Raw genomic sequence first — 23,656 nt, 5'->3', positions numbered from 1 at the left:
TACATCCTACTTCTGTACAGCTCTTAAACTTACATGAATTTTACAGAATGCAGCTTAAAATTTGGCACATTTCTAAAAGCTTTCCTAAATAGGAAGGGATTAAAAAACATACAAAATTAAGTTTTTATACAAGCACTTTGCAGCATTACAATGACTTGAAAGCTAAAAGCTTCTGTTGCCTGCTACCTCTGGTCTCACATCTTCCACAGGTGAACAGTGACATGCAGGACTTTTGATTTTTCATAAATCTGTATTTTTTGAAAATCTTGTATCTACAGAGAACAGAAATGACCAAGAGAAAATACACGGATTGTGTGCTTCACATATACCATGGAACTCTGGGAAGCATGCTTCTAAAAACTCAAAAGGAATAAGCTGTGTGTTCATAAACAAAGCATGGCTGGATGGAGTTTCTGGTGGTAAATAACATTCTTGTTCACCTTGCAGAGGTTGCAATAACTGATCTCACAGGAGGAGTATTTCTCAGGAAAGGATGTGGTAAAGTCTTCTGGATGATGAAAGGAATCACTGGATCCCTTGAACAAAAGCCAGCTGGATTATGAAAATCCCTGTGAAAAATGAGATTGCTCTCTCCTTTGGACACTAATGGAAAGACAGAGAAGAAGCAATCCCAGGCTTCCCTTGAGACAAAGTCAGGCAGGCTGCAGTAAGCTTGCTTTGTTCTGCTGGTCTATTCATCACTGATGTCAAGAGCATGACAGTCTTAACAAGGATCAAATGGTTTTCTCTAAAATCTGTTTCTCAGATAAGGTCTCTGGGAAAAAAATGGGGTGGAGAAGGACAAGGAAGGAGAAGAAATTAATGAGGGAAATGCAGAAGGAGTCTTTTGTCACTGATCATGGATACCAGAAGAGATAGAGATCCTTTTTATTTTTTTCCCTCCATTTTAAAGCTACAGCCTTAGGCAAGTTATACCAAAATCGGGTTATTTTTGGCCCAGTGAACTATGATTCACTATTATAGCTAAGAATTTTGAAAAAGACAGAAACAATTGTTGATTTTAAATCCACACGATTTTCTTTTATGGATGTAATTTATTTTCTTGCTTGAAGGGACCTTTCCATTTTAGAATCAATTAAAATAAAATGTTAATACAAAATTGTCCATTTGTGCAATTTTCTTGACAATTTGGGTGGCTTTTTTAAAAGGCCCAAATAAAGGAAAAACAAATAGTGACATTTAAAACCCACAAACTCAGGATTCCTGTCGGCTAAAGCTTTCATAAACAATTAAAAAAAAATCAATTTTTGGTTCTCCACGAAATACAGTGCAATTCTGAGTGGAAAACATGGTTTTCTCTACTTTCAGATGGTCTTTGTTCTTTTTAATTAAATGTCAGATTCTCTCTGGAGTTGCAAAGATTATTTTAGGGTTAATGTTACATGCTGAGTGAGTATATATAAATACACAGTTACACAAAGCTTTTGCAGGCCAGAGCTGTATTTTAGCAAAGCATTCAAAGAGCACACCTACTGTACATACCTGGATGCTCACTTAATACTAACAGGTTAAAATACCTCACAAATTCATAATACAGGCTCCTTTTCAGAATACCACTGAAATGCACTCCCAGATTTACTCTTGTTCAGAAAAAAAACCCATGCAAAAATAAGCATGACTGAACACACTTGTTCAAATATGTTTCTGAACCGGTAGCTAGAAATAAAGAGAAGAAACAAACAGAGAAAACAGAAAAATGTAAAGAGAAGAAAAGAAAATAGAAAATGTGTGTCTTAATAGAAAGCTGTATGTGTTACAGCAGAACATGGACTTACTTGAGGGTGGTGAGCTCAGTAAGGGATGGCTGGGTGGCCTTGAGATAACTCTCTCTCCGTGCAGCAATCTTTGGAGATGGCTTTGGACTTGTGTCAGAGTCTCCGCTGTCATCGTCCCCCATGGCTTTGATGTAACTGCCACTACGCATCCGGCGGCAGGGAATCTCGTCGTCTTTTCCGCGGGGAGTGTAGCCAGTCCATTCATCTTGAGGAACCTGAAGTGATAAACACAATTCTCTTGTTAGTACACAAGCACCTCCCTGATGTTATTGGTAAGCCATAACAGAGCCATAACAAAAATTCTGATGGCCAAAGGCTCTTTCTTGATCTCATTTGACCACCAAGGGTTGCTGTTGCAGTGGAGGCCCACTTCTCACCCTCCGTAGTCAGAAGCACCTCTGGAGTTCTTCGCTATTTTCCATTACTTATCTGGGAAGTTTCTAGCATACATACTGGCATAGAAGGCTTGGTTAGGCTTAATATCAGACTGGAAAAATCTTGGGGTTTTTCAGCTATTTTAATTCAAAGCCTTTATAAACCAGATCAGAGTATTTTTGGTTCAGCTCAACATATTGAACATCTCTGGGGAGGCACAAAAGCTGAAGTATCAATCCCTATATGACAATCTTTTCTGACAGAGTGTACACAGGAACACTCACCAGGATGATTTTGGCTCAAGATGCATTTCAAATTAGTGGAGCTATGCACTAATCATCACAAAAGTAGGTTTGCAAGTGTGAAATTTTCCTGTTAGCGCTTCTGCAGCTTAATTGGTGCAACTGCACACCTGCAGCTTGCAGTGAGCCTCCTTTTGAATTCCGTTAGTCTGAGTGTCTGAGTCCTTTATTCCCTTCTTTTTCTTCTCCTTAATGATGTGCATTATTTCTCTTGAACTAAAGTCACTGCTGTCCCTTCTTTTGTTGCACTGGAAATCTGCAACAGTGGGAATGTGTATTCATAAGATTTTGAGACATAACAAAGAACAGAGTGCTCTTTCCCACCCATTCTCTCCCTTCCTCTGCTCCTGGGGCTCTTCTGACCACATAAGCTAGCATCCTTCTCTTTCCTCCAACTGCAGAAACAACATGCAGTGGAGCAGAGTCATTGAAGCTATTTTGCAGGAACACCATTTTTATCTAAAGGTGAACCTGCAAAAGGCATTTTTAGTTAAACAAATTTTGTTTTAGACTTAAATACAAGCAGTTGTGAATTTTTAGTTTTCTGCTTCTCTGATTCTTCTCAGTGAATCAACTCTCTAAACCAGCCATAGCTATAGTGCTCAGAAAACCTTACAAGCCACATTAAATAGGGAGGCATGAATCTGGGTTATGAAACTTGTCTAGTGACTTATAAATACTCTCACCTACCAGAATAATCTTTTCTATGAGAAGTTTGTTTTTCATCAACATTTACCTTCAGCTGAGGATCCTGTGAATCCCATTGCAGATTTCAGCTAGAGCATATATGTGCCAGTTTGTTTAGACAACCAAAGCTAAAACATTGCAATGCTTGCTAACGGCTTAGCTGTTGATTCCCACTACAAACATAAGCCTAAGTCCAGAGCCTGTAAGGCTTTTCAAATATTACTGTTAATACAAATAATTTTTATGGCCTTTTATCAATCTATACTGCTGTAAACTGCAACCCTAAATTCACTGTTCTATACAAAGGAACAAAGACACATAATGGTCCTAAGTCTATATAGGCTTATTACTAGTTATAATTAATTAATTAATTATATTATTAATTAAACTATTCACAACTTATGCATTTGCTTTGTTTCCTGATGATTTCAAAACCCAAGACCTTGCCAACCTTCTTTCTTCATTGATTTTTCTTTTCCTGCTTCTGACATAATGATTTAGAGCCTTCCTTAAGCTGCCAGGCTCTAACAGTCCATCTTTCCTCTTGTGTTCTGTTCTCCCCATTCTCTCTTGGTCAAGTCCAGCTTTGCAACTCACTTGGACCTTCAGTATTTTCCTCAAAGGACTGAAGATTTAATCCAGGAGATCTACTCTAGATTGCACCTTTATCAATATTCCTTCTTAAGACCCAGTCTTCTTTCTCATTACTTAGTTGTTCTCAATTGCTCCATGATTTATTTACCTAATTCTTGTGGCTTTTTAAAGTAATTACACTGTGGATTTTTAAAGTAAATTTCCATGTTGTCTTTAAGTTAATGGCTCTACAATTTTTATCTTCCACTAGCATTCAAATTTTGTTTTTGTGGGTTTGAGGTTTTTTTTTTTAATGTGTGTGTGTGTGTGTGTTTTTGCTTGTTTTGTATGTTTATGTGTGTTTGTTTTGTTTCTTTTAAAAGTTATTTTCCTGGGCTCAAAGAATCTCAGTTCCTTAAGGCAGGAATATAGTTCCAGTATATGTAAGTCCTGTTTTCTTACTGAATGATGAAATGCAGAATTGTGCATCTATAGGATAGTACTGAATAAATACTTATAAAAACACTTGAAATATTCTTCTAGGATAGGGTAAAGCTTTAACTAAAACAATGAGTTTTAACAGAATCTACTGGAAGAACAGGATTGAATGAACATCTCTAATATTTTTCTACATAAAAAAAAAAAAAAACAAAAAAAGGAAGAAGAAGCAGTATTTCCATTCTGTGTCTTCTAATTTATGCCTAGACACCACATCTGGAAAGCTGACACTTTCAAAATGAAGGAAACATTCAGAAGAGGTTTCTACTTTTGATACAGAAGACTACAAAGTATTTACATTCCTCCCTTAGCCACTTGTGAAAGACAGAGTATAACGTTTTTCAGGTCTTACTCTTGCATTAGTTCTAGGCCTGGAATATCGTCAAATAGCGAGTATACTGTCTATATTCATACTTGGAACATACAGCTTCTGCTTGTCAGTGTAAAACTTTGACTTTTCAAATCACTCATACAAAAAAGAATTTAAGACAAGTTTAGTAAACTCAAACTCTGCTGATATTTTGATGCCATGATCAGACTTCAGTCAGCAGTTTAAAACCTGTAATGGCGTATTTCCAATCAGATTTTAGGCAGCTACTAGATACCGAAGTCAGAATATATAGAGAATCTGTGAATTCTCAGAGGATATGCACTTTGATCTGTTTAATATTTTATTCATTATGCTTTAATTGAAGATCTTTTTCTTATAAAGATAAATTAGTGAATTAATCTTTAATGCACCAAATAAACTATTAGTATATTGTTAAGGTTGGTGTCTTTAATGGAGAAAAAGGGGAAATAAAGTTACAATGTTCATACAGCTCCCATAATTCAGGCAAGCTGAACACTTGTAGTTTTATTAAATAATAGATACACATTTAAATTTAATGCTGTGGTTTATAGCTGCAGTACAAGTGAGGAGATATAGTTACTGTGGAAACCCTTACTTTGGAATAATTGAGTTCTGTTATCAATAACACCACGTATAAGTTCAAGACCTTTTATCCCAAAACTTCTCAAAATTATTTAGATACAACAGCCCAGGTTTTGAATTCTGGTTGCAATGGATTTACCCCAAAACTTTCTATTTACACATGCAAACACTGTGTACTGTGACGAGGTTTGAATGCATTGCTCTAGTCCCTCAATTTGTATGACATGATTGGAAGTTTCCAGTTTGAGCTCTCCTCCTATCAGTGAAGTGGAAAAGAACAGCCACATTTTTAGTAGTTTTTCCACTTTTTAAGAAACACTAGTTGCAGAAAAAGAAAGCTGAGCTGTTCATACAGAGACCAGGGCAAAGCAGCCTCAGTGAGTGCCACGAACCCACTGGCTGGTTTGAGTACTGGAAGTCACCTGTGTGTGCAAAACCAAAGGAAATAACACAAAAGTGGCTCAACTTCCATTTCCATATTATGGGTTTAAGGGCAAACCAAAGAGAAAAAGATAGCTGTGGTTAAAAAGCCATCCAGATTGAGAGAACGGACTGAAATACCAACCCAGATATGCTTCTAATTTCACAGAACACACTGAGGAATCCAGAATGTTTGTACAAACTATCTTACCTGCCTAGACAAAGCTGCATTACAAGAATGTAATGGATATTTGATTAAAAAGCTATTTTAAAACTTACATCATAAAGTTTGACCATGTTTTTTGTTTGTTTGTTTTTGTTTTTTATTTTTGCAGGTATTTAAGAAGTCTGGTTTCTTTTCCTCTAAATATTGTTTTTACTTTTTTATTGTTTGTTTACAGTAATAATTGTTTGTTTACAGTAAATATTGTTTGTTTTCAGTATATAATTGATTTTTTAGATGAAAATATGGGTCCAGCTCCCCTTTATCTTATTTTTTTCTTATTTCTTATATCACATTCACAAGAGCAAGAAACCCTGATTCCAGAATTTGGTGTAGGAGAAAACTGTGAGGCATCATATAACTGATAAAGAGCATTTGCAGGGTAAAGAAACACTTTAGAAGTTCTGCCTCAGCTATTAACAATTGTAATACTTTTTATGAAAGGGTATCTGTCTGTGTCATACTTGAGTAGGACAAATAACCCTAAAAGGTCAGCATTTCCTTTTGTTTCAGGCAGATAAAATAATGTCAACATTTTAATACTGCTGTGCCTATAGTCAAATACTTCAAGCAATACCTACTAAAAGAAGTGACCTGATTTTCAGAGTGCTTTTTGGTGCCTCAAAGGTATTGGCTGTAACAGACATGGCTCTAACAGCTCATGCAAACAGTGCAGTTCACTGTTGCAACCAAGTGTTTCATATTATGAGAAAAAAAGTAAAACATAAAGCCTTCTCCAAAATGCAAACTGCAAAAATAAATTCAATCATTATTTCATACATTCTGTTTCTACACATATGGTACAGTACGTACCACACATATGATACACATCCTGTAGTGTGATTTCTTCTGTTGGTCTCGAAAAAAAGCTGAGAGAAATGTTTATGTGAACCTCCAGCTCTCTTATTTTTTTCAGTCAGGGGGTCTGCACAAAAGCTCTTATTTTATTTGAATGGCCAATATTATGCCTTGCAAAGTCACATACTACACTGCAGACAAGTGCAAATGCACAGTATCTTCTGCCTTAGAGGATTAATGAGATTAAGATTGACATACTTGAGATAAAGCTGTTTCATGCTTTTAAGAAAATCATATTATACAATTACCTTGGCAATTTCCAGTATCAGAATATCAACAGAGAGCATCACTAGCATGATTGTTTTTAGTCTCATGAAAAAGGGGTAAGAGCTGGACTCAGATTTAACAATGAACATTGTTTTTATTAAAATAGAACTATTATTATTCACACTATCGAAGTAATAATGAACCTGGAAACATTTCATTCTCTATCTTTAAACTCATGTACAAATCTTTACAAGCCTCGAAGTCAAGAGTGTACTTCACTTATACAGAATGCATAGTGAAAAAGAACACCATTATTACTTGAATAGAAAGAGAAAATATCCAGCAAAGGCCTCTGAGCTGTGCAACTTACTGAAACTTAAAACTTCAGCAAACTCCTGGCAATAAATTGCTGCATGTATGACCACTAAGCCTGACAACAGTTTCTTTCTTTCGATTAAATGGCTGATATAGCATGCTTTTGTAAACAGAGCAGACTATAAAGATGAAGTACTGCTACTAGCCAACATCTTACCTGGATTTAGCATCATTTAGTGTATAGATTATCTGTCCCAATCTTTAACTAAATTTATGTTGCTCTGCAAGTGTTCATACTTTGTCATTAGCCAGGTTGTACTGACTTGTAATTTCCTTTAATGTATTTTTTGATATAAAGGAACTGGATTTTATAATAGATAGTCTAGGATCCCTATAAAGAAACAAAACAAACAGGTATACTGGCCTCACAATCGTCAAACATTCACTTCATAATGTCACATGTAGTAGTATGTGAAATAAGCCCAGATTGTAATGACAAAGATAAAGAAAATATTTTTTATTCCATTTCTAAAAAACTAAATTAGAGTATGTAATTTTCTTACATTTTTCCCCCCCAAATACTTATTAACTTACCTTGCTGGATGAAATAGCAAACAGACTGTCTCTATAGCAAATTAAGTTCATTATTGATCTCTACTTTGCTTTGGTTTATTGCAGCTGAAATCATTAAAGCTTCTCCCTGTGCTTTGCCAAAGCAATGTGGATGACTATAGAAGTAAACAAAAGGATGGAAGGAGTGGCTAACCATCACTCACAGCAGTAGACTTGTAACTTTAGCTTTCTATTAGTATGCAAATTCTTAATGAAATGAAATCACACTACTGAAGAACAATGCCTAATGACTGTTCAGTGCAGATTTTTCAAACCCATGCAATTTGGTCTTCTTAGCCATTATTATGCCTCTTCTGCATGCTCTAAAGGAAGTTTCAATTACTGTCTTCCACTTACTGAGCCTATTCCTAGCACTCATGAATATTGAATTAATCAGACCAATAAGGATGAGTAGCCTTTCTATCAATGTGCATATGTTAAGAATCAATGAAGTATGCAAAAAAAAGGAAGCCTTAGAAAGCAGAAAAAGAATATATGTTTAATAAGCCTCAAGTGTTTTAAAAAAGGCAGTTAGGAGGGTTTCCTTTATTTAGGATAAATTTAATATGCTCAGTATCTGCAGCAACATTTGCTTTAGCTTGTACTATTTGAGCAATCCTGTTCTACTGTAAATTAATTTAATTTAGCTGACTTATTTCCATATTTTTTTACAAGAGGGGAATTAACACCAGAGCAAAGACCTGTCCAAGATGAAGCATTACTTCCTCTATCCTGTGCCCACCCCTTGCATCAAACCTGAACAAACAGGGTGAAGAACTGAAATCTTCTTTCACATAACAGTAGTTTGGAAAGTCTTCAAAACCAGTATGAATCCTGAGAGGGTCAGCCAATAGACAAAATTCTTCAAGCACCACTCCAGTTTATGATGTTCATTCACCACAAGGTGTCTTGACCACTGGCTCGTCAATATGATTCATATTCCATTCTGTGAAGAGGAATGTGTGTCTTCTAGATGAAATTACCATGTCTTGATTCCAGATAATTTTTCTCCTTCTGGTTTGTGGGTAAAAATCCAACCAACCATGAAGAGAGGCACACCAATACAATGATTCCAATTCACTGCCTTTCAAGTTTGCCACCTGTAAACACCTTATGCAGAAAGGAAGCCAAACAGCAACTCCCACATCTGTTAGCTGAGGTGAACATGACTGAAGGTCACAGATCAGGGTTTTTGGCCTGGACCTCAAACTAGAACTGCTTCAGTGATACTCGTGGATGATATTCTCCAGTGGCAGAGGGCAGGCATTCGTGCTCATCTTTCGCAGTACCCTTGAAGCATTCAGTGCCATTGGTTTTAATGACACAGGGTTTCTTGCCCAATTAAGGATGACTGCTAACACAAATACCAGTCCTTTAAAGGACACTTACAAGGACTAGCAATAGAGAAATGTTCTCTCATTTCTTCTTTATATCTTCTTTTGTGATGAGTCACTTCAACACCTGCATACAGGACTGGTTGGCATCAAAGCAATAGTGTTAGATGAGATGCCATTTTGCCTTTTTTTCACACACACAGGCACAAGCCCACTATCAAGCAGACAGCAGGAAACTGGCTAGTGGGTGGAGAACATGTAGCTGAATCTGTATCCTTGGAAGAAAAGAGATGTGGTGGGGAGAGCATTTTGAGAAGCAGCTCTTATGCTGTTTCTTTTGGCTGACTGTAAATCAGTTATCTCTGGTGCTTTGCTAATGTGCTCTCCCAGGCAGCAGCTCTAAGTGATGCCCTTAAACTGCCATCTCCTGCTGGCTGTTGGCTTCTGTCACATTGTAGTGGCCAGTGGGCAGACTTCACTGACACTTTTACAATGGCTTCTTGTAGATTACAGCAATGCTATACACCTGTGAAATAAGCTTTCATTTGGCTGTAAGGAAACTGAACTGGTTTCAGAACATCATAGTGTGTCTTCTCAGCGACTCCAAATGGTCACCAAATGGTCACCTGTGTTCTACAGTAGTGTCCCATAGGAAATGAAATCTGGGTCATCGTCTTGACTCTCATCTGCTGGAAACTGAATTGCTACAGACCAGGAAACCTCAAAGATTTCCTAACAAACTGGTTATCAGGCTGAGGTTATGTCAGCAAAGCAAAATTAGACACAAACTTATTTGCATAAAAGACTCCTGGACACAATTCAGAGACTGTATTTGGAAGCCCTGGCTTCAGAACTGTCACAATGCCTTATCCAACTGCATGACACATTGCTTAGTCCTTGGTGAGAGAAATACATATCCATCAGGAGCCCAAAGAAGACAGCCTATTGCACAGTTTCAGGGTAAGAGGATGAAAGGACAAGCAATATACAACAGAGTGATGTTCTTATTACTTAATTCACTAGTGACAGAAGCTCACCTGTGCAAGAAGAACAGCACAACAGCATTTGTAAAGCAGAACAAAAATTGTGGGCAAATAACTCAGCTCAAACCACTCTTCTGGCACTGTAGTATTTCCTCACTCAAGATCTGTACAGTGAATTCCATTCTTGAAACAAGCACAAAACCCCAACCCAATAACTGGGTGAAGGGAACTTTTCACTGACTGAGGAAAATGTATCATTTCCCAGTGTATTCTTCCCACCTTCTTCATGTGTTTCCACAATAAAAGTTAAGGTTTCAAACTCAGATTGAAATGATCCTCTTTGCTGAGCTTGACTTGTCTTGAAGATTTTTTTACTTTTTTTTTTTTTTTTTTTTTACAGTGAAATTACTGAAAAGGATAAGCTCAGAATACTCCAAATATTTAAAGCTACAGAAAGGAACCAGATCCATGACTGAAACAAACCTTATCCATGCCATGAAGGAACTGAAATAGATACCAAATGTCAGCTCTTATGTGCAGCCATAATTTTAGTAAACATTTCTGACTTAACAGTATATGTAATGTAGTGTCACCCAAGTAGGTTGCTAAATCCTATAAATAGTATGCCAGCAACAGGTTCCAGCTGCCAGAATTTTGTTCATTAATGGATGCACTATTAGAAAGTAGGAATGCTAACAGAATGAACTGACAATATTTCAAGTTAATCTGGAAAAAATAAGGTCAGTGCCAGTATATTCAATATTTAAAAGTTACAGGATGGCAATAAAACTAAAGGACAGAAAATTACGGAACATTGGCAGATAAAATTGCAGCTGAAATTGCTGGTGGAGGGCTCTTTGCACTTAGGAGGCCCCCATTACTCAAGACACCAAAGGTCAGCACAGCTTTCAATTAAGCAAAAAAGAACACACCAGTTGTTAAGGTGAAAGGAGTGGCAAAATCATTATCACCAACACAGCTGACAATTTTGGAGTTTTTTTTGTTTGTTTTATTTTTTAGCTAAATTAAAGGACTGTGATGATGAGGAAGATGAGTTTATTGAAATACTCTCCAACATATTTCTCTCAGTATAGCAATCACACCTTGGGTGGGTTTGCAGGTAGACTAAAATAACCAAGATGCCAGTTTAATGATCTGTTAGTAATAATACATTTTGTAAATAAGCTATTTGTACATAATCTATATTTCCCACAAATTCCCTAGCTATAGGCATTAGTCATATTACCCAGCTCACAATTTTAAAACCAAAATGAATTAGCTTTCTGAGAATATATTTTTCATTATTAATATGCTTATATACTAGTTCTTTTTAAATTCAAGAGCATTTAAGAATTTCTAAATGTTTTTCCAAAAGTTGACCTAGAATACATTAACACATTAGACAATATCACATTTGTCCAAATGGTTTCACTAGCTTTACTAAGAATTATCTTTCACATGGGCTCATCAAAAAACCTTGAAACTTATACCTCCTATACTTTGCAGTTCTGACTGGAAAACTGAAAGAGAAATAACATGTGCTTCATTAATTTTCAATTTATAATGGAATATGAGCTAAAAATGTCATCAGATACAGGAAAAATGGAAAATAGATATTAATACATTAATGGATGTTAACACAACTTATATATATATATATATATGTGTGTGTGTGTGTGTGTGTGTGTGTGTGTGTGTATAAGGATATCCTGGAAGATTAATTTGAATATGGTAGTTGCATTTGAAATGCAAACACCATAAATGAGGAAAACACAAACTGAAATTGCAGAAAAACTTGCATAGATAAACTTAGCATATCACATCTAACTTAAATTGCTGTGCCATAAGGATAAAAACTTTGTAAGGTAAGGTACCATGCTAACAAATCACGTTACACTTACTGGTCCTTATTAGCACCTTGACTCTTAGGTCTATTTGGTCATCCATGGACACAGGCAACAAAAAGAGGCTGGCTGGGACTGGAATTCAGCTGTCTTTCCTAAGAAACTGTGCCTTGTCCTGAGAATGGAAAACAAGTCATTTGGATAATGACTTTCTTAGCTCTACATCTTGTATATCAATGCATATTACAGGCAACCTCCTCCCAAGAAAGAGTGCAGTACTAACCAGAACCTCTGTCACCAGAAAATTCTTATTACACCCAGAAACTTGGTTTATACTTTTAATAGCATTTCTCACAGTATCCCACCAAAGGAGAAACAAAGCAAATGTGGAGGTTGAACGACTGTACTGTTGGCCCCACCTTCTGCACTTCATTTTTCAGACATAAAATTTCCATCCTTAGCCTCCAGTGTCTGACACAACTGATATAAGTCTCATCAGTTGCACTGAAAAGAAAACTTATGACTGACCCATATAAGAAAAGATTAACTTCATTTGAAAAACATCATTCTTTGTATTTTTCTCAGTCTCTTAACAAATGGACCAAGGAAAACAGGAATGGTAATTACAGGGAACATTAAATGGCAAAACTGTAATCAGAGACAAACTCTGCTGTGAATTTGATACACTATTAGCTCCAAAATTCACGAATTCATAGAAAACAAGAGTGTCAAAAATATCTCCCCATGAATTTAGACCCTATTGTTCACAGCAAAGGACTGCTGCTTACATTTTGCCTCTCATTTGTAATTTCATTTTTTTCTCCAGAGGAGAAGCTAGCAGAGAAGTAGAGGCTGTCCACTGCTTTAAATTTTTTTCTTTCAAGGGAAGGAAACCATTTTAAAGAAACATTTTGATAAAAAATGAACAATTCCTTCTTGCCTTCCTTCACTGTAGTCCAATTGTAAAGCTGTATCAAATAGTAGCACTTTCCTAAAATGAAAATCAGCTCAAAAGAAGAACTTTATCTTTCTACTATCCAGCTGCTCACTCTTGAAAGGAGAAATGGAAGATAAAAATGCAATTCCACTCCCAAAATGCAGGTAAGAGAAAAAGATTTGCTTGACAGTCTTTAGACTATTCTAGGATAATATCTGTTTCAGAAGATGCACAATGTTGACCCAAGCCTCCCCTAGAATTCCAAGGATGGACACTATGCTTCAGCACCAGGGCTGGAAGTGAAGCCTTGTGCAGTAAAGAAAGACATTGCAATGCAGGAGGACTCTGCACTTGATCCAAATTCCAAATCATGAGAAATAAGCCCATCTGTAATACAAACTACTGCCAACTCCTTCCACAGAACAGTTAAGTGGAAAATAACACAGCAAGTGAAATAATTGTTTGTTATTTCCATGTCTTTACACTGAGAACTCATGCAGATACTTTTGTGATAAAAGCCCTTACACACAAATGTGAAGTCAATGTCACCTGTGATCTCTGATATACTCTGATCTATCAGGATAAAGAAAATTATCCTGAGTACCCTGAGTTTAAAAAAAGTCACTCCTTCATTGAATTCAGATACTGTGACAAGAGGAGATTACATGAACAAGCTCTTTGAATGATCAGAGTTTATGTCCTGGACCATAGACAACAACTTAAATAACAAGCAAGTTAATAAAAGCACCTATTTAACATTAAGTGAGTTAAAGAAAGCAACAAAGCAGCATCATAACAATGAAATTAAATGATCAGGGTTGTCCAGTGTTGTGAATTTGCAGCTTTCATCTCATTTTGTGCCTTTCCAATTGTTCTAACATAGGACACCAGCCTTCTGGTACAATAATGAGAAGGGCACCTGGAAAATAACAGATACACAGAGTAACTCTACAACCCACTAACAGAGTAGAACTCTGCTGCTGTTAATATATACTTATATTGCAGGACAGACAAAAGGCCTCAGTTAGGTTCTGTGCCCCATTGTGCTGGGCATTGTGGAAACACAAAAGGGAACAAAGTCCAAGCCCCAAAGGGCTTGCAGTGTAAAATGATAAAGTGATATAGTGAAGAGAAAAGCAATGGAATGCATTCAAAATAGACTGACTTTTTAAATACCCATATGCATTTGTCATGCTTTCAAGCTGCCAAGAGAGAAGAATAATCCTGACTTGCTTCCTCAAATCTACTGTACTCTGTTTGAATATTACTTCCAATGTTAACTGATGCCTTTAAAAAAAAAAAGTTTCAAATATTTCCCTTGATTTTATAGTGGCATGCAATTAGAAAGAATGAAACAAAATTAAGTGGAAACTGAAATAGAACTACCAGTGAGAATGAGAAACACAGTGAGAATGTAGTTATTCTAATTGAGAATTTAGTTATTCTTGCCCTTGACAATTGTTGGACATATTTTTATACAGACACAGATAATGTCCTCTAATTCCACTTGAGGAGTCTATTCCTGTCAGTTAAACATTATCTAAAGGTCCCTATGGAGGTGTTCGTTTAAAGCTGATGCTGGCACAGTTTTTCACTCTTTTCTAGCCATCTGGTCACATACTGAATTGTCAGCTATTTTATCTAAACCCAAGAGAAGGCTGAAGGAGTAAACAAAAATTCTAACAAAAGAAATCTCAGGGTTCAAAGTAACCACAACAATCAAGCCTAAAGTTATGATTTCTTCTTACTCACAAAATTCACACAGAAGATACTTAATAAAAAACCCACAAAACCTCAAAAGGTTGCAACCTGAGACTATTTTGAAACCCCTCTCCCTCCCCAGCCCGTACGCAGAGCTGTAAACACCCTGAGCATTTGTATTGCCCCTTCTTCCCCCACCCCACTCTCCTAAACAATTGATAGAAAATATACATATCCATTCCTTTACATTTAAGACTTAGAATCCTAGACGCTGGCATTCAAAATTATTTTGCATGACACTCCATAAAACCTTTTAAGATCAATTTTTAAATGCTGATGCCTCAGTCCTACGCTTTCTCTGCATACTGACTTAAACAACAGAATGTGGAAGCTGACTGTCTCATTAAAGCACCCATATGACAGAACTTGCTACAGTTCTATACAAATAGAAAAGAGTCCCACTATATTAAAATTAAAAACCGAATCATCTTATCAAACCTCTTTTTTCCTCATGGTCTTCTCTCTTCTCTGTGCAACGTTGTTCCATCTTACACACACACTTAGATGTGCCATAAGTGCTTCTTTTAAAGTGCATAAAAGCTATCCACAGCTCTCCTAAGAATGAAACAGTTTTAATATTTTCTGATCCATGTTCCTGCCACAAACATTCACCGGCAGTATGATAGCTCCAAGAGGAGACATCTGATTCTTGACATTTAAAGATACAATACTGGTGAAAAATAGTGACGCTGTATTAACTGCAAACAGCTTGTGAGGGAGTAGGTGATGTACTCCTAAAATGTATAATCAGAACAAGCAATAATTTCAACCTTTTGATTTTTTATTTTTGACTCAGAGCCATAAAAAAGAGGAATAGCCTGATAAACAAATCTGGACACGTTACAGTAACTGTTTTAAGAGAATTTATATTCTAAGGCAAAAAGAAAAGTAGGTTGTTTTCCTGCTGGAGAAAGTATTAAGGTACCCCATAGTTTCTCAAAAGGGTCTCAAAAGCCTTCATAAAAAATGAGCACTATATGAAAGCGAAATTGAAATTACAGAAATCAAAGAATTTGTATCCTAGTAACATTCAGTTAATTGACATTGTAATGCTAAATGAAAGCACTAAAACATCAAATTCCCCCATACCCCTACTGTGACAGCTTTATAAATTCAAAGGGTACACAGAAAGGTCTTATTTTTCCCAAATGAAAAAAAAAATTAAAAAATCCTGTTCTAACATGAAGTGTTACTTTGAAATACTTAATTCTGGACCCAAAAAAAAAAAAAAAAAAAGAAAAAAGCTGATAATTTTTTAATTTTAGCAGCAGCCCCCTTGTTTGGTGATCAGTGACCTCTGGGGAAAGTTGAGACATCAGAGCAAACCTCCATCCCCCACAAACACCTGAGACAAGGCAGAGCACAGTTAACAGCAATCAGTTCTCCACACTGTACCTGGAGGTACTGACATGACCGTTCCTGCTGACACGTCTCTGCCTTCACCACTGTCTGGTCCATGTTAACTGATGCTTTCTGGTAAACTTCACGGGCTCTGCTCACGGTTAATGTAGAGGACCAAGAGCTTTTCTTCATTAACTGGGAGTCCAAATTCACAGGCAGGTTTGCACAGGTAGAGCATTTGACATCATTATTGCTTCTGGAGGACTTCACAGTATGTTCACTAATAGTGTTATAGGCTTCCATAAAGTATTGGGAAGAAGAGCGATCAGGGCATCTTCCCATGGTCATGACCCCACTGGGACCATGATAAATGCAAACATCATTGTCCAAGTTGTCATCTGAACTCCACCATCCTGATGCATTGGATCTGGGCTTACCTTCTGATCGCCTTTCTTTACTCTTGCTGCGCTTCCCATACCTCATCGTCTGTGACTCCTCCGGGCTTGCTTTCCCCCCGTTGACGCTGCCCTTGGATGGTCCTTCCAGCGAATGGGACTTGGTGAAGAGCTTTTGGACAGAATGAACCAGGTGCCGGATCCTGCCCGGGCTGTCGCTGCGGTGCTCCATGGCAGTTCGCTTGTACTGCAGTGTGTGGTAGCCATCCCGATTCAGGGGCAGCTGCCGCTCAAACTGGTCCAAAAGGTTGGCAGGGATGCGGTTGGTCTTGTTGGCAGTTCCATGGGGAACCAGAGCACACTCGTCCTTGAGTTCATGGTGGGAGCTGTAATGCCTCCGGGGAAACGTGCTGCTGGCAATCTGATCGTTGTAGGGCACCATGCACTCGGCCTGGAAAGAGTTCCTTTGAGTGTAGTAAGGGTGGTCTGTGGGGTGGGGCTCCACCGGGTTTAACAAATATGGCTTCCTGTCCTGGTGGTGTGGCAGGCTGTCACATGCAGGGTCACAGGCAACCCCGTGATGGTGACTGCGGCTGCCAGATAATCCCTTCATCGCTGATGCAAAACGAGTCCCAAAGTCATCTAATACGTATGGCTGTGCGGCAGGCAGAACTCAGAGAAAGGCCTAGAAGAAAGAAATACAACAGAAACCATAAGACTCTCAAGCTGAGAGGACAGCATGTGCAATGCTCAGCATTCTTTGTTTCTTATTGTAAAAGTAATTGGAATAAACATTCTCAGACTCGTTTTATCCATTAATCTTTCCCACGTCAAACACAGAGATAAGGACACCTAAGCAGTACACAAGAAAAGTTATCTTGTTCCATTAGCTGTAAACAGGCGCAAGAAAATGTTTCCAATATGAAAAGCAAGATAGGTATTGCCAGCTCTACCCTAAAACCTCAGTCCTGAACACATTCATGGACATAGACCTCCCAGGATGCCTTAACTGCTCATCTGCACATTTTCAAGGCCAAATGGACTTTTGATCTTTTCTTTAATGAAGCGCTTTCCGGGCTTCTTTGGGCCAAATACAAAGCGTGGTGCAATTAATGGGAAACTTTTCTCTAGCTTCAATGAATATTTTTACTCAATCTCCATGCCATCTGCCTTGAGTGTAAGCATCTCAAGACAACAGCAAAACATTATTTTTCTAAGTTATTTTCAAATTATTAATAAAATAACAATAAATTACACTAACTCTCAAAACTAAGCCAAACCAACTATTTAACAACTTATATATCCTTGGGGTTTGTATTTACTATTTACTGGCTCCTACTCACTAAAAAAAACCCCATCTTATTCTGCTAATGCACAACTTGATGTTTTTCTCGATAATTTTTCATTATACTAAACAGCATTCAAATATCCCTACATACTCCTACCATTAAAAAAACCTGGGATAGCCAAACATGGCACACAAAAATAACAGTTAATAACAATAACACTTAATTCTTGATTGCAGTTATTTGTCCCTGAAGTGACTCACAGTGCTGTAGAATATGGATTACAACAAGTTGAAAATGGAAATCTTCATCCCAAGTGATATAATATCCACTCTGCTTGAGGGAAGATGCCCTCATTTCAGCCCTCAACTCTAGCAAAAGTCTGGATGCAGACTATGAGCTACTAATGTGTAAATTATGAGGTTTCAGGTGTGGCAAAGCAGTCTCATGGTGTCATCTGGGAAGCTGGAGGGCAGAGGACTCCTTAGAGGATGCTTTCTTATACTGCACTGAAATAGGAGTCACTCAGATACTTTATTCCTTTCTGGCACAGCTAATCACATAATACTTTTGGAAATGTATCACTTGAGATCTTTCTTGGAGCAAGGATAAACATACATAGGAAACAGGTTTCCACTATGCTCCCCCAGTGTTCTCTCAGCTAAAGTTCATGTTTTAACAGGTTGTAGATATGCCAATGTACCCACTGGCAAACTGGTAACAATGAAGTTTTCTAAAATAGCATTAAGTTAATGTAGGTCTGGAAAAGTATGCTCTGCACTTCATCAGAACTTTTATTTTCTTCTGAATCTGCAGCAAGCCAAAGAGGAGTTTTTTTCAGTATGCTTCAAAGCTAATCTGGATGTCCTGCATTTTATCCCCCCTCACTAGATTCCTGCAATGCAGAAAATGTTCCTTCTCAGGAGAACTTGAATTAAAAAAAAAGTTTTCAAAATACCACAAAAGGCTCTTGAAATATTTCAAATGGTTAAGCTAACTGATTTACCTAAAGAGGAGAATGGCTAAAGGCACCTTTAAGAGCATGAAAATAGAATATTCAGGGAGATGTAGATGTCAATTATACTGCAGTGACAATTCTTAGCACTTCTAAAGAGAATTTTACATCCCTACCATAGTTTTAAAAATATGATCTATTAGTCTGTGTAATCGAGAAACATCCAAAGGGATGTAGTAATATATTAATTACTTAGGTAATTGCGAATATGACTTGAACAAAGATACCCCATCAAAAAGAGTATTTCTAAAGGATATAGAGAACAAATAAAAAACAGTCCAGTCTTTGCTATTTATGAATATCTTTTATACATCAAGGCTTATGAAAACAAAACTTCAGCCAGGTTGTTTTTTTTTTAACTTAAATCCATTTGCAGTCATGCAACGGTCCTTAAGATGATTGATAAATTCTCTTAAGGCTAAAAATAGACTAGTGTGCTATATAAGATAAAAAAAATTAAACCTTGCCTCAAAGATAGGAGAAGGATTTGAATGAGTACAATTAACTGGGACATGCCCTAAAACAGAGATTTACTTTAATTTTTTCCTTATCTGAGTGGCTATGACTTTTTCCTATACTGTGGAAAAAAGAGTATATGTAGGCAAAAAACCAAAATGACCAATAATTTACAGCATAGTGAAGTCATGACAGGCACAGAGGTTGTAATGGAATTATTAAGAAAATGTAGCCTTAATATACTGATACAGCAAAATGTCTGGGATCAGGAAACACTTGACCTGATTTATAGACTGGGACAGAATGTTGTGGAAAACCTTGCAACTAAAAATGAGCTTAAAAGATGTAGGCAAGCAAAGACGTTTGACCAATGAGAGCAGCCATGTTACCAGCTGTGTTTTGGATGGACTATCAATATGGATGCTAAGGAGGATGTGCAAGAAGTGGTAAAAAGTGAAAAAACTTATGAAAAGTGACATTTGTCTGTAAAGAGAGAAAGCGACAGGCTTTTAAAAAAATTGTGGAGGAAGATTGGCTAAGCACTGCTATATGAGCTTGGATGGCAAGTAGGATGGATATGTTTAGGAGAAAAAATACATGTATTTTGAGTCTGAGCTGTCAATGGATCTTTTAAGAGGAAGTGCTGGAGAAAAAAGCAGAATATAGATAAGATGATCTGCCCAAAAGGAATCAGAAGAACTGATAAAGGGACCAACAGAGAAAATGCTTGTGAAAGGTTATGAAAAATCATATTTAAAAGAGGAGGAAGAAAAAAGAAACAAACGAAGAAGCAAAACCCAGAGAGTGATAGAAAATTCAAGCCAAAACCAAAAGGGATAAACCAACCTGTGTAACAAGGAGTAGTGGTATTTTATTCTCCTAGACTTCTGGGTGCATTAAAAGAGTTTTATTTTGTTGTTTTTTTGTTTTTGTTTTTGGTTTTTTGGTTTTTTTTCCTGGTACAATAGCACTGAAAAATTTTATTTTATCATGAAAATTGTGATTTAAAATCCCATATAAGCATTTACTAGAATATAGCTTCATTTTACCTTAACTGTATTACTGCTACCACAGCACTGAAAGTGCAATGAATTAGGAAAAATCCCAGCCATGGACCATACTGCACCTTCCAGGAAGGAAGGAATAAGTATACTATGCTCAACATTGAAGAAAGAAGTGTTGCTTCTCTTGTAAGTATTTAGTGGACAACTCTTCTGCACCAAATCACTCCAAATATAAAACCTAAATCACTCTCACATCTCAATGCTGTTTTAACATGTTAATATATGTCTAGAAAAATTTCGATCCTACAGTCTTTGATTTCATCTGTATTCTTCAAAGAATATGCATAATTTTCCATAATTGTGGTGGCTGAACCTATACATCAATGTTTAGTGCAATTAACAGCTGGAGACAGGGCTATCTGATCATGCCATGAGTAGCTGAGAGGAAGCCAATTAAGGCTTTTACTTTATTGGATTTTTTTTGGCCAAAATAAGAACATTTAATTACTCATGAAATAGGGCAAGACAATTGATGAACACATTGATAAACAATGCAAACAGCAATTCTATAGACCAAAAAGTACTTGATGGCATAGGAATAAAGGAGATATTAAAGAGATACAGCACTGTAAGGCTGAAGAATTCTTACTACTTTCAGCATTCATGTTACATTTGCTTTTGTTTTCTTGAGGATGCCCTGGGTAAGAAGGCTACAAATATATTCATCCTTGTCCCTAATGTGGTGTCCCTAATACATAACAATTTCCTGGAATAACCTAGTGGCTAGAAAATTTTCTATTTAAATTCTATGTAATTAAAATGAAAATGAATGCAAAATAATAAAACCTGAATGCAGAAATCATCTTACTTTCTACAAATTTCGTTTAACTATATTGTCTACTCATGTGCTCCAAATTTACTCATAAAACACGTTTGAGAAACATATTCTTTCCCTTAGATATATGTTCAACCTTCTGTCTTATAAAAGATTTACTGATATGCCCCAGAGCCCCTTGAACTTCATCCAACAAGACTGCAGAATGCAGAATATGCTGGAGCAGAGGAAGGACTCCTCTTCTTGAGCAGCAGCACTCCTTGTCTCCCCTGCACCACTTGTGGGGGAAGAGGTAGAGCTCAGGAAGGAGGGAGTGGTGGGAGGATGGTGTTTTACTTCTCATTATCCTCTTCTGATTATGACTGGTAATAAATTCAATTAGTTTCTACAAGCTGAATCTGTTTTGACTGCTACCCATGATGGTAATTGGTTTATGATCTCTCCCTGTCCTTATTTCAACTCATGAGACTTTTGTTCTTCTCTCCTGAGTCCAATCATGGAGGGGAATGACAGAATGACTTTGTGGGCACCAGACATCCTGCCAGGGTCAACATTCCACAAGCTTATGGACCCGTGGTTGCCTGGGTCATCCTTCTTGCCCCTTTTTGAAGGTGGGGATAACATTTGCTTTCCTCCATCCCTCAGGTACCTCACCTGACTGCCATGACCTTTCTAAGATGATTGAGAGTGGTCTAGCAATGACATACACCAGTTCCCTCAACACTCATGGGTGCATTGCATCCCATCAGGGCCCATGGACTTCTGGATGTCAAGTTTGACTCCATGGTATCTAACCCACTCCTCCTCAACCATGAGGAAGTCTTCTTTTCTTCAACAGAGAGATTACCAGCAGAGACACTCTCATTCAGCATAATCAGGGCCACAGCACCTTGGGTCTAATGTCCTTGTCTGTTCAGAAACCAAGGCGTAAGGGATGTTGATTCTTTTATTGTTTGGCGAATGTGGTTCTTCTAAGATACCATTCAGTGAGTCACACAGCACTTCTGAATCTTCAGGTGTCTGCCAGGTCCAGAAACTGAAGCACTGGGATGGAGGTGAAAGGCAATGTAAACACATAATGTGTTTATGTGTATGTGCAGCTCTGAGTGAGGAGGGCATTTAATCATGTGTACAAATTGAATCAATGGTGCTTCTTAGCAGTACTGTTTATAGTTGTGCTCTCATTTTATGCTCTGTGGTAAACAAAGATAGGTTCTGATTTCCATACTAAACTCCCAAGGTTCTCAGAATTTGCCTATTTATTTAATCCCACACTATGGAACATTCTTAGTGAAATTCCTTTCCCCAATTCTCAAAATTTACAAACAAATGGAAAATATGATTATGGTGAGAATCAAACTTCTACATGCTCCTCATGCAGGACATTGTTTTATCACAAAGGTCTTGATATTTTGCAGCCATTATGTGTGGCCTTTTGGTTACATTGCTTCACATTAATGAAAATCTAGTCATCAATAAAAGGATACATTTTCTAAAATTCATCTATCCACATATTTTATTAAAGGTGTTCAAAAGAAAATGAGGTCTCAAATTATCTTCCTAATACATTTTGGCATGTAATATGAACAATTCAGTGCCTTGGGTAAAACTCTCAAGAGAACATCTAATTTTTGCTTCTGTGTCAGCAATCACACCAGGCAAGTGGTATTTACAATATAATTTAATCTTAAACAGTAGGCAGGGAGGCATAAAAAGAAATGTATTGGCCAGTCAACTCATTCCAAGTGCATGGAGAGATCAATAGGTGAGAGTAACTGGGGAAAAAAACATAATTAAGCTTTAGCTGATCTGTGAGGAGGTCCTTGTGAAAGGTATGCTTACAGGAAAAAAAGAAGGAGAGAGGCATTCCACCAATGGCATAATAAAAATTGATGGGTTTTTTTTTCTGTCTGCATCCAACAATTTTTATTTTGCATATATTTGTGGTGACAAGTTTCACATTTACATTTCTACTAGAAACTACTGCTAGTTTCTAGTAGAAACTAGAACTACTGCTTCTAACCATGAGCTTTCGGAGAGCAACTGTGGTGGTCAGTACCAGGACAGTATGTGCCTAAAAGTCTTGGGGTTGGCTTTACTTTCTTCATCTCTGTGGCTAAAAGCAAGTTGATTTGCCACTAGGAGTGTCACGAAATCTGTAGTCACTAAGGTAACCTAACACATAATTAACCTCTGAGTCATATCTAAATATATTACAAAGTCTGCAAGATTCTAGCAGTAATATGTCAGCAAAATTTTGACACAAAGACACTGATTTTTTTTCAATCCTCTTAGGAGTGTGACTGGCAATATGCAGGATTGCATACAAAGATCTTGTCTCTACAAAAAGAAGTACTAAACTGTGATTGTCTGCTCTTCCACTCTCCTGATTTGCACGCAAATTAACAGTCAACTTTTAAAAAATTCTGATCTGCTTCAGTGAGTAATAATACAGTGCAATTAGACTGCTCATTACTTTCCTGTGGTGTAGGACAGTCTGACTCGATAAGGTACAGCACATCAGTTGGAGAGCCTGTTGTGAATTCAGAACTGCCAATAGACATTTTCTTCTCTCAGAAAGAAAATAAACAGGATATTACGTCTGTACAATGTGCAAGTAAAATAATATATTAAATTGAATCATTTAATAAATGTCATATGGGCA

General features: G+C 37.1%; 1 protein-coding gene across 8 annotated transcripts in view; it reads right to left on the bottom strand.

Moving 5' to 3' along the window:
- The window catches only part of DLGAP1 (DLG associated protein 1), a 404,747-nt gene that overhangs the window by 123,006 nt on the left and 258,085 nt on the right, over positions 1–23,656 (bottom strand). For all 8 annotated transcript variants that reach the window (XM_015617826.3, XM_015617825.3, XM_015617829.3 and 5 more), the window contains 2 exons: positions 16,055–17,080; positions 1,797–2,011 (listed from right to left, as the gene is read on the bottom strand). In XM_015617826.3, the coding sequence (XP_015473312.1) occupies positions 1,797–2,011; positions 16,055–17,008 (1,169 nt within the window). In that variant the 5' untranslated portion in view covers positions 17,009–17,080. The remainder of the gene's footprint in view (positions 1–1,796; positions 2,012–16,054; positions 17,081–23,656) is intronic.

Source organism: Parus major, chromosome 2, assembly GCF_001522545.3.
Source record: "Parus major isolate Abel chromosome 2, Parus_major1.1, whole genome shotgun sequence".
Taxonomy (NCBI): Eukaryota; Metazoa; Chordata; class Aves; order Passeriformes; family Paridae; genus Parus; species Parus major.
The sequence above is the reverse complement of the archived record's forward strand: the minus strand, read 5'-3'. Positions and strand labels throughout refer to the sequence as shown.